This window comes from Typopeltis vanoorti, chromosome 23, assembly GCF_054136105.1.
Source record: "Typopeltis vanoorti isolate ZY-2024b chromosome 23, IOZ_Tvanoo_1.0, whole genome shotgun sequence".
NCBI classification, from domain to species: Eukaryota; Metazoa; Arthropoda; class Arachnida; order Uropygi; family Thelyphonidae; genus Typopeltis; species Typopeltis vanoorti.
The window spans coordinates 2113388-2129536 of record NC_143571.1 but is presented as its reverse complement, the minus strand read 5'-3'; the positions used below and the strand labels follow the sequence as shown (position 1 = coordinate 2129536).

Here is a 16149-nt window from a genome sequence, read left to right as displayed (position 1 = left end):
CGCATTATGTGCAGATCCTAAAAAATATAACATCTTATTAGACTTGCACACACAATATATACTACCTAATGTCTATGCAACCAAATCTACTTGACCCACTCGCATTCGGCGACCGAGCGCATCGTATCTGCACATGAAGCCAGTAATGTAAGTGGTGCTAATAATAGAGCACAGTGAGATAGATAGAACACAGTTAGGTATATCGGTTTAACCACAGTTCATTTTAAATATTATTCGTTAAACAAACCCAGCCTGAAAATGAGCCAACAGAAACGTAAACGTTTATCTTTTGAAGCAGGATTTAAATTGCTTGTCATGCAGCTTGCAGAAGAACATAATAACAGTGTTGCTATGAGAGAATTTGGTGTAGCAGAGAATAATATTAGATTTTGGCGTAAGCAAAAAGACAGTCTTGAAAAAATCCCCAAAACGAAACGTGTCCGTCGTGGCAATGTATCATCCTTTCCAGAACTCGAAGAAGAGCTAAATGAATGGATTTTGACGCAATGACAAGATGGTAGTAATAATATTAATAATAATAATTATAGTAACAAGAAATGCAATTCGTTTTCGAGCTCTACAACTCAAGAATGGTAAATTCAAGGACACACCAGGTGTTTCATCTTTTCTTGCTTCGCCCTGGGTAGTGCAACAGATTTATGGAACGCAAAGCATTAACATTATGACACCGAACAAAAATTGCACAGAAGTTACCAAAGCAGCTTGAAGAAAAAGTGCAGTCCTTCCATAAATTTATCATAAAATTACAGAAGTGTCACGGATATGAACTTTCCCAAATTGGCAATATGGATGAGACGCCCATGTACTTTGATATGCCTGGGAATCGAACAGTAAACTCAGTTGGTGAAAAGGGTGTCTTCATAAAAACAACGGGTCATGAAAAAACTCATTTTACTGTTGTTCTAGCATGCATGGCAGACGGAACCAAATTAAAGCCGAAAGCTGACAGTGATATTTAAAAGGAAGAAAATTCCGAAGCATATGAAATTTCCACCAGGCGTAATTGTCATCCAACCTTTCTGATTGGAATCGCCAATCAGAAAGGTTGGATGGATGAGGAAGGTGTGCAATTGTGGCGGGATCAAGTATGGAACATACGTCCAGGTAGCTTGTTACGTCAACAAAGCATGCTAATCTGGGATATGTTCCGGGTGCATTTAACGGAGGGCAAGCAAAGAGAAAGCACGTGAGCTACGTACAGACCTAGCAGTCATACTGGGTGGTCTGACTTCTGTTTTGCAGCCGCTTGACGTCAACTTGATGTCACTTACCTGAAAAATGAAGAGAATGGATGTCATCTGGTTTGGTGAAGATGACAAAGTGTGGGAATTTTCAGAAGCCTGAGATCACTCTAGTCACCAGCTGGGTTAAAGAAGCATGGGATTCGATACCATCTGAAATGATTCAACACTCATTTCTTAAATGTGGAATAAGTAATTCAATGGATGGATCTGAAGATCACGTCATATACGAAAGTGAGGATGACGCACAACAAATTGGAGAGCATGAAGACGATGACGACAACTGCTACACTGATGATGCAATCCCTACAGATGAATTTATAAATGAAATGTTTGATGACTCAAAAGATGAAGAAGAATTTCAAGGATTTTGACATTTTATTTTAAAATAAATATTTCTTTCGTTAATTCGTATTGTGTTTTGACATTTTGTTTTAAAATAAATATTTCTTTCGTTAATTTGTATTGCATTATTTATAATGTTATGGAACAAGATTAACAGATCGCATTATATGTGGACATGGCATTTTAGTGCTAGTTTTCAAACAAAACTTCTAGTTCCCCGTTGTGGATCGCATTATATGCGAAAATATACGGTAACCAGTGGATTGCACAATATAGTGTTGAGTAGCTTCCCACGCTGAGTTAATGAATGGGCCAAATAGTTAAAATAGAGGAACTTCCAGTAAACTCTTAAATAGGCCTTAGCTAGTAACACTTTCCACATAACCTTTAGTGTTTTAAAGTTAATTCTAACTACTTAACCTTCAGCTGTTGCATTTCAAAATACTATTTAAATTATGCATTATAGTTAGCATATAGATTTATTGGTATTTGATAGTCCAAAGTTTCATCATGAAAACATAATACAGTATGTCTTAATGAATTTCAGTAATATTAAGAAAAATATTACTACACAAGTATTTTTTTTTTTTTAAAAAAAGGAAGAGAAAAACATGCATCACTATAATAAGAGTAGTAAAACAGCATGCTGAACTAGCATAGCCAAACAGAAAACAGTAACTGGCATTGGTTTAAGGAAACTGAAATATGAGCTATCCACTGGCATGATTTTGAAATTGTATAGACTATGCTGACTGAAAACTATTTTAGTTTTTACATCAAGTGGCTTCTTTAATATTTACTGGCAGTTAGTGTTCAGTTTCATCTGTGCAGTACTTGATTTTTACATGTCGGTGTAATTTTTTAATATATGTTATTGTTGTATGTAATAATCTCAATATTGAAGTTTTCCCTGAAGAAATCGCATGCTATCATGAGGAAATATTCATGTTATTTCATTCACTATTATTATTTTTCTACTTGTTCTCTTTAGAACAGAAAACAGAGTGCAGATTATTATTATTTTTAAACTGTTTATTTATAGCTGTTTTAGAATGGATTTTATTTTAAAATAAGTTTATAATAATTTAAATGATTAAAAATTATAGGTATTTGTTTCTGGATATTTTTTTGATTGATTTATATTACTTTTAGGATTGTGAGGATCCTAATCCTCTTATTCGAGCTTTAGCAGTTCGGACTATGGGATGCATACGTGTAGATAAGATCACTGAATATCTGTGTGAACCTCTTAGAAAATGCTTAAAGGATGAGGATCCATATGTTAGAAAGACAGCTGCAGTATCTGTGGCAAAGTTACATGACATAAATGCCCAATTGGTAGAGGACCAAGGTTTTCTGGAACAACTTAGAGATTTACTCTCTGATTCAAATCCAATGGTATTCTTAATGTTTATTTGTGTGTGTGTGTGCACGTGTGTGAGAGAGAGAGTGTGTGATAACTTTAGTGCTGTTGGTCATGTTGTAAAGTTTATATGGTTAAATTTTATGTCAAACAGTAGATTAACATGTTATAGATTAACTGTTACTGCAGCAAAATAGGTATTACTGGACCTACTCTTCAGTTGTGAAATTCAGTGTTTACAACTGTTTTGTCAAAGGTTTGTTTTGAGATTCTGTTTAAAAGATAATGCATCTTCGCATGTGATGATACAAAAAGTTAGACAGATAATTTACATGGTTAAAACATTTAATTGATGTTATTTTTGCCTTAATGTATTAAATGATATCTTGAATACAACTGAATAATGGAACACAATAAAATACAAGTAACAGAATTTTAAAAAGTGCCACCACATTTTTAGTAAGATAACAATGATTAATGAAATTCCTAATTATTAAAAAAAATAATAAAAAATACACATTTGTGTGTGTGTGTAATGAAAATTAGGAATTATTCAAAGAAGTTAAGAATTATATCTTCTATATGGGAGATACCCAAAGGTCATCAGATCTGTTCAAGTTAGGGTGATGTGTAATAAGTTTTTAACTTTCTTTATAAAGACATTATAAGGAATCTGCTCTTGTGTTAGTTTTGTTTTCTTCCACAAGACTATGCTTAGTAGAGATATGTACAGCCAGACTAGATTTACATATGTTAATTATACCTGATATAAGATTTATGTTCTTCATGGCAGACAAGAACAGATCTATCAGATTGACTGAAATAAGACAAGCCACAATAGCAAGGAATCTGGTATACACCGGGAAAGCTAAGTAGAGGAAGCTTATGAGAGTATGAAGGACAAAGCCTGAGAACTTTTGCAGTACATTATAATGTTATTCTTTTAACATAGAGAATAGGAATATGAGAGAGAAAATGAGGTAGGGAGCCTAAAATTGAAAACTCTTCAAAGTTTTGATAATAAAGGAATCACTGAAACCATTTTTTTTAAAAAGGCTGATTTTGATTTCATTCAACTCTTGAAGTAATAAATTCTCTGTAGAATATAAAGCTTGATCATGATGTAATAAGGTCTTGGTGGTCCCAATTTTTTTGACTAGGGTGATGTGACATTGCATGGAACAGTCTATATGGGTTTTCTTCCTACAGTTGTAGATTTGCTAGTCTACAATTCTCTGTGCTTTAAAGGGTTGATCGAGGGGATGATCTTTCCAGTTTCTCTGCTTTGTTTCATTGGACTGTTTTCATCCTTCTGAATGTAATTCAGTGATGCAGTGTTAAATATTCAAAATATTTAACACTGCATCACTGAAATATTCTTGTATGTATGGAAACATTCATTTTCAGTTCTGGCTTCTTACTTTTCCTGAAATTCTTTCATTGATAATGTAGATCAGAAGAATTCCAGTGTTCAGAAGGTGCTCTTATTTTGAGTTGCCATTTTATAGTCTTTCATTGTATTGCTATTTTTTCTGCCACCTGAAAAATTGCAGATATTCAACCTTTTCTTGAGAAGGGTCACAAACTTTACAATTACCATCCAGTTCTCACTTCAGTTCTCTTTAATGCAACCTTAGGAATTTAAGAACAGTCAGCTTCTATGCTATTTGGATATCTCTTAGCTAATTATCGATTGTCAGTATGGATTTTTCCACTTTGGATCAACAGAGGATTTTTTTTTGTCAACCTTCTTTAGGCAAATACTCTGGAAAAGTTGTTTTTGAAGTACTTAGTTGTTTTTGATATCTCTAAGACATTTCAGGTTGTACAAAGTTCTCTGTGGGTCTTGAAATCCAGTCTAATTTATCTTGTTTCTTCTTCTTCAAATGGATTTGCCAGCTTTCTCTCTGGTTGAACACCATATGGAAGGATTGATGGACCCATTAACTTCAAACTTTGCAACTTCTGTATATTAATGACCTTCTCTAGTTGTTACTGGAAATCCAATTCACAGTTTTGCTGATGACTGTACATTGCAATTCTCTTTCTAATTTGACACTCCAAAACTAATAGAATTTCTACTTCTGTAGTGTTAATTTTGATTTCAGTCTTTTCACAAGATGAGATTTCTCTTCTGATCTCCAGTTCTTTCTTGGCATAAATATGTTACAATATCACCTCATCTCCAAGAAGTCAGGGAATATATTAGTTGGCTACAAAATGAATTGTTTTGCACAGTAATCCCTGCACTATCTTTCACAGTTTCTGCATTTCCTACAAATCATGGTAACTTTTAATCAGAATTGGCATAGTGCATTGGTGGGCTACCCATTTGGAGAGCAATTTGCAATCAACTGAAAACAAAGAACAATTTTTTTCTTCCTCTTCAGTCACTTCTTTTTTCTACTATTTTTCAAATCTGTAGGTACAAGTCTTTAAATCCAGTGTTGAAGTTTATCCTTTCTTGCTAACTTTCTGCTTCAATAAATTATATTTGAAAATATAATTTATTTCAAAAATAAATTTATTATTTAAATGATGATGTAGATTTTTATTTAAAAATTTATTTTATCCTTTACATAAGTGTGAGCAAAGTGTAAGCAAACTTTTGTTTGCACGTGATGTATCATCATGACTAAGCTACTTGTATAAGTAGCCTAGTTAAGAATACATCACATTGCCTTAAAGTTCCAAAATGCATAGCACACCTCCTCTCAGATAATGTATATTGCTGTACATTACTGTAAAGGTCACTACTCAGACTAGTAGTGACTTTAACTGTAGTCTCATCAGTGGGAATTAGATCCATAGAGATATACCAAGAGCTATATGAATGAAAAAGTCATTTCTTCCATATGTGCAAGTAGCAGAATGGTGTGTATCACCATATTATTATTGCATCAAGTAAAAGAATGAATGACCATGGAAGAATAACCTTAGTGAATGCAGAAGATGAGAAAGTATCAGATGCTTAGAATAGCTGATTTCTTAAAAGATCACTTTAGTAAGGTATGCATCCCAAGCATATCCATTAACTATCTGGATGCTGAGATGGAACTAGATGAAAGGTTAGAGATGAATGATTAATATTAAAGCTGTTACAGAACTTGACACAAACACAACAGTGCAAATGGGGAATAGTAGTGACGATGCTGAAGGAAAAAGAATAAGCAGTATCTGTGACTTGGCTATTCAATTTGAGTCCCAACACAAGCACAAAGAATACATCAGGAATTGTGCTTGTGTCCTGACATAAGCACAATTCCTGATGTGCAGAAGGAAACCAAGATAATTTCATCATACAATAGGACAGAAACAAACAAGCAGTTATAGATCCATCGGTATCTAAGGAGTGGTCATTAAGATTGAAGTGGCTAATTAGGATCTTCATCCAGATCTAGTTCGATACACCTTAATCCTTTATAGAGGCTAGCATGGCTTTAACAATTGATCATGTTTTATAATAGAGTGACTGCAGAGTTGAATGAGAGGAATGTATATGCCACAATACTTTTGGATTTTGATAATACCTTTGAAAAGATTCCATATGAGAGGTTGTTTTGCAAAATAAGTTTGTGGCATGAATAGGAGAGTAGCTGACTAACAGGTATCAGAGAATAATGTATGGAGGTGCCAAGTCTAAGAGAACGTGGGTAATCAGTGAAGTGCCACAGAGTTCTGTATTTGTGCCACTGTTGTTAAACACTTTTGTATTAATGACATTGGGGTTAATTTAGACAGAAAATTCACCCCAAGACAGTTATTTGCTATGATACAAAGTTAGGAAAGGTGATGAGCCATTTCCAGTGCAGAATCCTTGCAGGCTCCTATTGAAAGGCCTGATTCTGTGGACAGCAATCTGATAATGAATGTCATTTGTTTTAAGCTCACAGTTATGCATTTTGGACTGAGGACATTGCAAGCAGAGTATTATTTTTATGGTAATTTGTTACAGGTGGTCAATGAACACGAACCTAAAGACTTGCAGGTTAAGACAATGGTGATTAAGTCATTGGATCTTTTGAAGAAAATACTTACTCGTAAAAATAAGGAAGTTGCTCTTCCTATGTGCAAGACTTTCATAAGACTCCATATTGGCTACTCAGATATGGTAACCACCTTCATTCTCAGGAGATGAGGGGACAACTGAAAAGATCCAGAAGGTAACAAAGATATCCGACTTATGAAATTGTGTATATGAGGACAGACTGAAGATATATGGTCTTTAAAGGTTGAGTAATAGACTAAAGTGAAATGATATGATAGAAATGTTTAACTTTGTAAGGAGATAATGTGTAATAGATTTCCATTGAATATTTTTAAAGAAAAATAATATAGGTATTGTAGACATTGTGACCCGGAGGAGGCTCTCTTTCTCTCTCTCTCCTTTTTACCTATAATAATAACATTAGCTTAGTTCTTTAATCTATACACCAAGACATTCCATGCATTTATGATATCCTTAATATACACAAAGGTACTGTTCCACTGAGGCTAATTGTTGAGTGTCCAGCTTATTATCCAGTTATATAGCCTTGATATATAAAGCCCTTAGCAGCTCTTCATCATACAGTATATAAAGAATTTGGGGACTTTTCTTTTTTTTTTTACTTCCTCTCCTCTCTCTCTCTCTAGTAAAAATCATAACAATGAGAAAGCACTTGCATTGGATGGTATAAGATTGGCAGAGGCTATTAAACATGAATGAAAGGAGTTTTGGAAACAACTGCTAAATATCTGCAATACAGCTCTAGCTACATCCTACATTCTCTGACAATTGAGAGAGGCCTGATAATATTGATATCCAAAAAAAAAAAAAAAGAAAGAAAGAAAATATAACCCAGAAAATTATAGAAGAATCATACTGTTTCCTACCACCACATAACAGAATCCTTCTAAACTGAAGTGGACTATAACACCTCTTCTGCTTCAAAAAAACAAACTGGTTTTATGAAAAACAGAAGCACTATTGAATATATACAGGTAGTGTAAGTTAAAGATTGGTTGTCATGTGGGCTGCAGCAAGATAAGTAAATTTTATATTTAAATGTGCTAATATTGTCTAATTTGTAGATTGAGTGTTACTGTGAGATATTTGGATAAATTTCTTAGATGATATTATCGCAAATTCATTGTTTCTGTTAGCACACTGATACAACGTGGTGGTGAAAGCCAAATTATTGCTTAGGCCAGCGTGGAAGACAAAGTAAACAGTGTGGATTTTTCAAAAATAGTATGGTGCTGTGAATGTATTATGTATTGTGTGGGAAGATGTCATGAATATTTATGTAGAGAAGCTTTGATAAAGCAGGCGATAATGACATTGAAAAACAGATTGAAATTAATGGTAAGTTGATAAGCAGGATTGACAAGTGTGTTAATTGTGCTTGCCACCTTGCAAGTGTTTGTGTGTGTGACTGGTAATAAAATAGTGAGAGTGAATAATAGTGTAAAAAGGATGCAAGATTTGAAAGCTGAGTTGGTGAGGATGAGGCAAGAGTAGGGTTGCCAGATTTTGGAAAACTAAATATGGGACACTTTTGGTGAGTCCGAAAATATTATAGGAACAAGTTTGCTGCTGCAATTATTAGAATTAAAAGAATGATGATGATGCTTTATGACATGAAATGCCACAGTTATTTTGGCAGCAATAACTTTTCTTTCATTGTTGGTATTTGGTTTTACAAAATAAGTATCAATACTTTTGGAACTGGAACTTGAAATGCTCAGTTTGTGTTTCTGAGTGCTAATGTGTTGTGTAATATCCGATTGTCTCCCATGTGCAGTACTCGTCTACAGATTTTGTATTCAACTTCGTCGTTATGATTTCTTTTTACAATAAAATTCCATTCTTTCAAATAATCATTGTTAAAAATGCACTTCCATTTTGTCATTGTTAAGAGCTTAAGGAAAGAAACAAAATTGAATTTATCTTTGTATAATTAATAAAGAAAATTAATTTACCTTTAATTATATATTTTATGTATTAACCAAATATTGCACATTCAAAAAGGTGAGATATTATTTTTTAATAATTATTGAAATAACATTCACGTACTGTATCGATACTGCACCCCACAATGTCCAAATAATAACTGTTTGAAAATAAGCAAATGCAATATATCTGTACAGCATGGGCACCTGCAGAAAATTTTATGGGGGGGGGCAAGAATTAATTTTTTGGATTTTTTTTCACAAGTAGATCGGGGGGGGGGGAATCAAGTGCCCCGTTTGCCTCCCTCTGTGGATGCCCATGCTGTACAGAATTATAAATAAAATGTTTACACTAAATAAAAAGTGACCAATGAAAGGGACTGTCGCTGCTGTAAACTGTAAACACAATTAATTTCCTCGAATTGTCAGTTGTTATGGTTTATAAATCAATTTAAGTTGGATTATTCGAAAAGAATATTCAAAATTATAATTGCTTAACATAATATTTATAATTTTATCTTTTCCTTAAAATATGGGACATTAGGCTGTCACTACAAGTACAGTGTGGGACAGCAAAATTCTTCATAAAATACGGGATGCTTGGTAAGCCTAGGCAAGAGATAAGGTGGATGCAGAGAGAGAATTGTAGATATGTATGGAAGAGTGACGGAGACAAAAACAAATGATATTGGTATGAAAGAGGTAACAAAAGACCAGAAAGTGATGTTATATGGCGATTCGATTATTACAGGCATGGTAAATGAGAATTTCACAAGGTTTGTTTTCTGGGAGGTAAAATGAATAGAGTGATTGAGGCATTGTGAGTAAGCAAGAGTAAGTGAACAAAAGAGTTGGTAGTGGTAGTAGTAGAGACAAATGACTTGACTGGAAACAAGAAGAATATAAGATTGGATATCAGGAGATTGTTGAGAAGGATAAATGATAATAGTGTGATACGAAAGGTAGTCAGTGTGTTGCCGAGGTATAACAGTGATGAGATCAGGCACAGAGCAAGAATTATGAATGATATGTTAGCAGAAATGTGTGAAGAGAAAGTAGTGCAGTTTGTTAGTGTGTGGAACAAGTTTGAAGGAAGAATTGAACTGTAAAAGATTGAACTGCATTTGAATGGATTTTGGTGTGAGTGATTTGGAGAGACTGCTGCTAGAAGGGAGAGTATTGAGGTGCAGAGAATGAATCTGAGAAAGTAAGAAGCAATGTGAAAGAGCAGGAGAGTAAGGAAGGAGAGATTGAAGTAGTTCTTATGAAGTGAATAGCATGAGTGTTGAGAATGACAGAGCAAATGTGCAAGACAAACAGGAAAATGGGGAAACTCAGGGTGGACAGGGGAACACACTGTGAGAAAGATTGATGCTCTAAGAGGATGTGAATGTACATGTAGACAAAAAGGAAGGCGATGACCTGGGATGTAAGGAAAAACAGTCGGATTTGAAGAAGGTTCTGAGATGAGTAAGGAAAAAAAAGAAATGGCTTGAGGAAGGCATGGAGAAGTCACATCTAATCTCGTCGTGAGAGAGGAATCTTTATATGGGCTTTTTCAATTGAAGGTGAGTTAGCTGATCCCATGTGGAGGAAGCAGGGTTTTTTATCCTGTGTACAGGCAAATCAGCCATGAGAGCGTGCATACACAATTTACATACGAAAAATACTGGTGTTATTGGTTTTGGGCAGTAGATGACATTTACAGTGGTAGTGTCATTGTGCATATTTGGCGAATTAAGTAGTAGGGAAGATGGTGACGTGTGTAGTGGAGTGTCCTCCCACGATTAGTACTTGGACTCCTTGAAGGTGTCACATAATAATAATAATAAGTGATACAGCGAAACTTGTTATAGATCTAGGAATGAGCTGTTAAATTTGTATATGAATGTTAGAAGCATCAGAAATAAGGGAAATGAAATAGCTGCATTGATTGAGTTCATTTACCAAAACATTGTTGGAATAATTGAGACATTGGACGAGGATGACATCCTGATAGGAATAGAGATGGAAGGATATGATGTATTTTGTGAAGAGAGAAAGGTTAAAAAGGGAGATGGAGTGTTATTGATAGAAAAAGAATTGTCCATACAAGGTAAAGATGCAAGGGGGGAAAAAAGAGGTAGTGATTTTCAGGCACTGTGGTGTGAGATAGAAGTGAATAGAATGAAATACAGCAGGTAATGATCTGGAAATGTATAAGCTAATTATCCAAGCAGATAGGTAAAGCGTGATCATTAACGACAATTTTAATTATGGCAGTATAGATTGGGATGACGAGATAGCAACTGAAATTTAAAAAAAAAAATGAGTTGAGTTTTTGAGGGACAAGTACCTCAGGCAGTATGTAAAAGAGTGCACATATGGATTGAAGGTCTTGGATTTGATAATCTCATCAGAGGAAAACGAAGAGTATTTCTCTCCAATCCCTCCAGTTGGTGAGAGTGACCATGAAGTGATTACCTGGGTGGTTGCCAACCATGTGAGGACTTCTGATAGAAAGGGTATATGTGGAACTACAAGGCTGGTGATGATGAGAAACTCAGGAGACAGCTTGTAGCTGTAGCATGGAATGAGGAGTTGGGTGGCAAGAAGATCACTGCTGCTTAGGTGATATTCAAGAACTGTCTAGTAGAGGCAGTGTCTAAATGTATTCCAAAGGTCAGAAGATTAAATAAGGTAGGTGTGAAATGGATGAATGAAGAGATTAAGTATGCAATACAGTAAAAGGGCATTATCATAAGAGATGGAGTAATAATGAAATTCCATGAAAAAAAGAATGAGAATGGTAAGATGTCATTGTTTGGAGAAAATGGTATAAAGACATTAACTAAAATAAGGAGAAAAAGGCTTCATTTTGGCAATGCAAAATTATATAAATCAAGTGGATATTAAATCCAGCATTATTTCAAAGCCAAATGTAGAAACTATGAAAGTTTCGTACGAAATTTGACCAAATGCTGGCAATTGTATTTTCCCATAAGCTTCTGGTCTAATTTTGTACGAAACTTTCATATTTTCTACATTTGCTTTGAAATAATGCTGGATTTGCTATAAAGACAACTTTGTTTGCTGTGAAGGATATAGTTGAGATATTTAATGAGCAGTTCATAAAGGTCTTTCATCCTTGTGAATGTGATATCATGGAGAGTTTAAGAGGTGGATGATGATGAGGAGGAGAGAGTGACTGTGAGTGAGCAAGGAGTATATGGGGAATTGAGCAAACTTTATGTTAATAAGGCTGTGGAACTTGCTATAACTCTGTGTATTTTGAAAGAATGTACCAGGGAGTTGACATCTGCCTTGACATATTTGTTTAATATGAGTCTTACATTGAGTCAAGTTCCAAAGGAGTGGAAGGAAGGAAGGAAAGCAAGATTGTACTGCTTCATAAAGGAGGTGACAGAATTCAAACATCAAATTAAACATCAAATTATAGGCCCATTTTTTTCTAAAGGGAGGTCATGTTTTAGTAATTACTTATTACAATAAGGTGAAAGCTACATTGAATGAAGGAGATGGATACACAGTAGTATACTTAGATTTTACAAAGGATAAGTTGATTGAATGGAGTGAATGGAGGTTGAATATTACACTAGTTGGATTGGAGATTGGCTGTTTGATAGGTATCTACAAGTTTTGTATGGGGGAGCAATATCCTTTAAGAGGAAAGTTGCTCGTGGTATGTCTCAGGGGTCTGTTTTATGGCTATTGCTGTTTAATCTGTATGTTAATAATAATATTGGGAAAGATTTGAATGGGGATATTCAGTTGTTTGCAGATGATGCAAAGTTGGGATGAATTGAGGAGTGTGAATATTTTTATTTACATTGAGCTTTGTGTTTATTCTATAAAGAAGGATGGCATTTACTACTTTCTCTAATATGAAATATGTATTATTTTATTATATTAAACAGTATCTAGTATATACTGTTTAAACACACACACACACACACACACACACACACACACACACACACACACACACACACACACACACACACACACACACACACAGGTATCCCTTGTATAACGTGGATGTTAGGTTCCACAGAAATGCTGTGTTATATAAATTGCGTTATGCGAGACTCGGATCACATAGAAAAAGTAAGGTTATGTTCTGAAATAGTTTTTTTTTTTTAAATTATATAAACAACAATGACATATCCAACAAAAAATATTTTTATTTAATTCAGGTAATTCATGTTAGTTAAGAAAACATATAAACTATGAAACAAAATGCATAGTATAAACTTATAAAAATACAAATTGTACATAAACTTCATTGCCCATAATGCATAAATGTTTTAAGCAAAATAAAATAAAGTGCATATTTTAATCGTCATCACTGTCTTCAAAACAAACATTTTGTAGATGTTCTTTATTTACGAGTGGCCGGATGTCGGCAACACTTGAAATCTCTTGGACATCATTTGTGTAAATCTCATTTCATACTTCGGTTCGTTCAGTTATCAAGAAGTCAGTAATAAGACTTTGTTTACCACAATGCTTCAATTTTTTATTAAGTTCATAATATGGAGCTAAACAAATGTCCAATTGTCTCGTGTATTTTCTGGAGCGCTCCATTGAGGGATCATTATCTGTAAAATAACTTTCTAACTTTCTTGCCACGTCCAATCCTTCTGCTAATTTCTTTCATGTATTCTTTAACGGATTCATCACAATCAGAATTTTCGGCAAAACGTTCTCTGCCATTTGGTTCGACATCATCTATTAATTGTACCGGTTTCTCCTCATTTAAATCTTTTTACCCATCAATTAATCCACTAATTTCATTTTCGACCATATTGCAAACGCTCTAAGTTGCCATTACTATAAAAATAAATTTTTTACATTAAAAAAAAAAAACCATTACATATTAATTATGTATGTAACTCAGCAGAAAATAAAGTGTTCAGCTTGAGTTGAACAAACTTATGATTTTTAATGTGCTTTCCTGGGCAGAAAACAAAAACCATTTTCAACAATAAACACTTTATATGGTAAAAAATTGACGTACATGCATGCTAAAGGGTATTTCCCCTAATATAAATTCACTACTTATAACTACATGTGCAATACAGGCAGAAGCAAATTTAACAAAGATAAAATTTGATTTTTAAGTTGCGGGGTGAAAAATATATGAAAAGATAAAGGGTTACTACAATTTGTAGACTGTGTTTTTATCAAAACTGCGTTGTATAAGTACCGCATTGAAAAAGGGTTACCACAATTTGTAGACTGCGTTATATCGAAACTGCATTGTATAAGTACCGCGTTATATGAGGGTAACCTATATATATATGTGTGTGTGTGTGATAATCGGCTTTTACTCAGTTGTTGTGATACATTTTAAAAACATAGATTTAATGACTAAAAACCTAGATAACTTATAAAGATTTTAATAAGAATAATACGACTAGTTTCGGCTTATAATAGCCTTCCTCAGGTATTCTTCAAGGACAAGAATAGTAATAAACATTGAAGTATCAAAACAAACTGGAAATTACAGGTAAAAATTGCCACACATAATTGATACATAAAAAAACGTATTTTTTCAAGTTGTTCTAACAGGTGTGCCATTGTTTATTGCAAGTGTGCATGTAGGCTCACGTGAACGCCAATATTGAATAACTGCAGCATGGCTATCTGCGATGTTATAACTCAAATTGTTGTTTAAGTGGACAGGGTTTAGCAGGATTTCCATTGATTCTACAATTTTCCTCTCAAACTCACCATCACAGTGAAAGATATTTTCTGATCTATCCCAGCAAATGGAGTGGCTTTGTTGATCATCATTAGGATTATTTGAAAAAAGAACATGACTGGATAACGCAGTTGCATGAGATCTTTTGTAAGAGATGTCTCTCTTATGCTCTTCTATACATTGTTCAATAGATTTGTTAGTTTGTCCAAAATAAGGGATATTGCAATCGCACCATAATTTATATACACCTGGATATTTTAGGTTGTGATGAGTAGGTTTTGGATGGCTGATTAGAGAACGGAAATGGGTAATCCTTTGTCCCCAGTTCTAGCTAACATCTTCCTTGAAGATTTTGAAACGAAAGCCATATCTTCCTTCTCATTTAAACCAAAAGTTTGGAAATGATATGTTGATGATATATTCATTATTTGGAATCACGGGCACACATCTCTCACAGATTTTCTTCATCATCTAAACATCCAACATCCTAATATAAAATTTACTGCTGATCTAGAAAATAACTCCTTAGCTTTCCTGGATGTCATGCTTACATGATGCTCTGAAAGATTAAAAATCTCTATGTAAAGAAAACCTACTCATACTAATAGATATCTGCATAATCTTTCTCATCATTTTCCACCACAAAAACTTGGAACTATATCTACCTTAGGACACAGAGCACTCTCTCTCTTGAATGAACCAGATGAACTACAAAAAGAAATAAATCACCTCACTCTTATCTTTAAACAAAATGGATACTCTGAAAAAACGATAAAGAAATTTCTTCTGGACCCTCCTAGGCAGTGCACAACAGAAACTATTAATTTTAAAGGTAGCATCTCCATTCCATACATTAGCACAGTCTCTAAAAAATAGCTAAAGTCCTTAAAAAATATAATATCAAGACGTTCTTTACCACACTTCCTAAAATCCATTCTCTAATCAGCCATCCAAAACCTACTCATCACAACCTAAAATATCCAGGCGTATATAAATTATGGTGCGATTGCAATATCCCTTATTTTGGACAAACTAACAAATCTATTGAACAATGTATAGAAGAGCATAAGAGAGACATCTCTTACAAAAGATCTCATGCAACTGTGTTATCCAGTCATGTTCTTTTTTCAAATAATCCTAATGATGATCAACAAAGCCACTCCATTTGCTGGGATAGATCAGAAAATATCTTTCACTATGATGATGAGTTTGTGAGGAAAATTGTAGAATCAAGGGAAATCCTGCTAAACCCTGTCCACTTAAACAACAATTTGAGTTATAACATTGCAGATAGCCATGCTGCAGTTATTCAATATTAGCGTTCACGTGAGCCTGCACACACACTTGCAATAAACAATGGCACGCCTGTTAGAACAACTTGAAAAAATACGTTTTTTATGTATCAATTATGTGTGGCAATTTTTACCTGTAATTTCCAGTTTGTTTTGATACTTCAATGTTTATTACTATTCTTGTCCTTTAAGAATACCTGAGGAAGGCTGTTATAAGCCGAAACTAGTCGTATTATTCTTATTAAA

At 34.1% G+C, this 16149-nt stretch overlaps 1 protein-coding gene across 1 annotated transcript in view; it reads left to right on the top strand.

Annotated features, from left to right (window-relative positions):
- The window catches only part of LOC150093572 (AP-1 complex subunit beta-1-like), a 287854-nt gene that overhangs the window by 81291 nt on the left and 190414 nt on the right, over positions 1–16149 (top strand). Inside the window, exon 5 of the mRNA XM_090413097.1 lies at positions 2760–3005. Within this exon, the coding sequence (XP_090269223.1) occupies positions 2760–3005 (246 nt within the window). The remainder of the gene's footprint in view (positions 1–2759; positions 3006–16149) is intronic.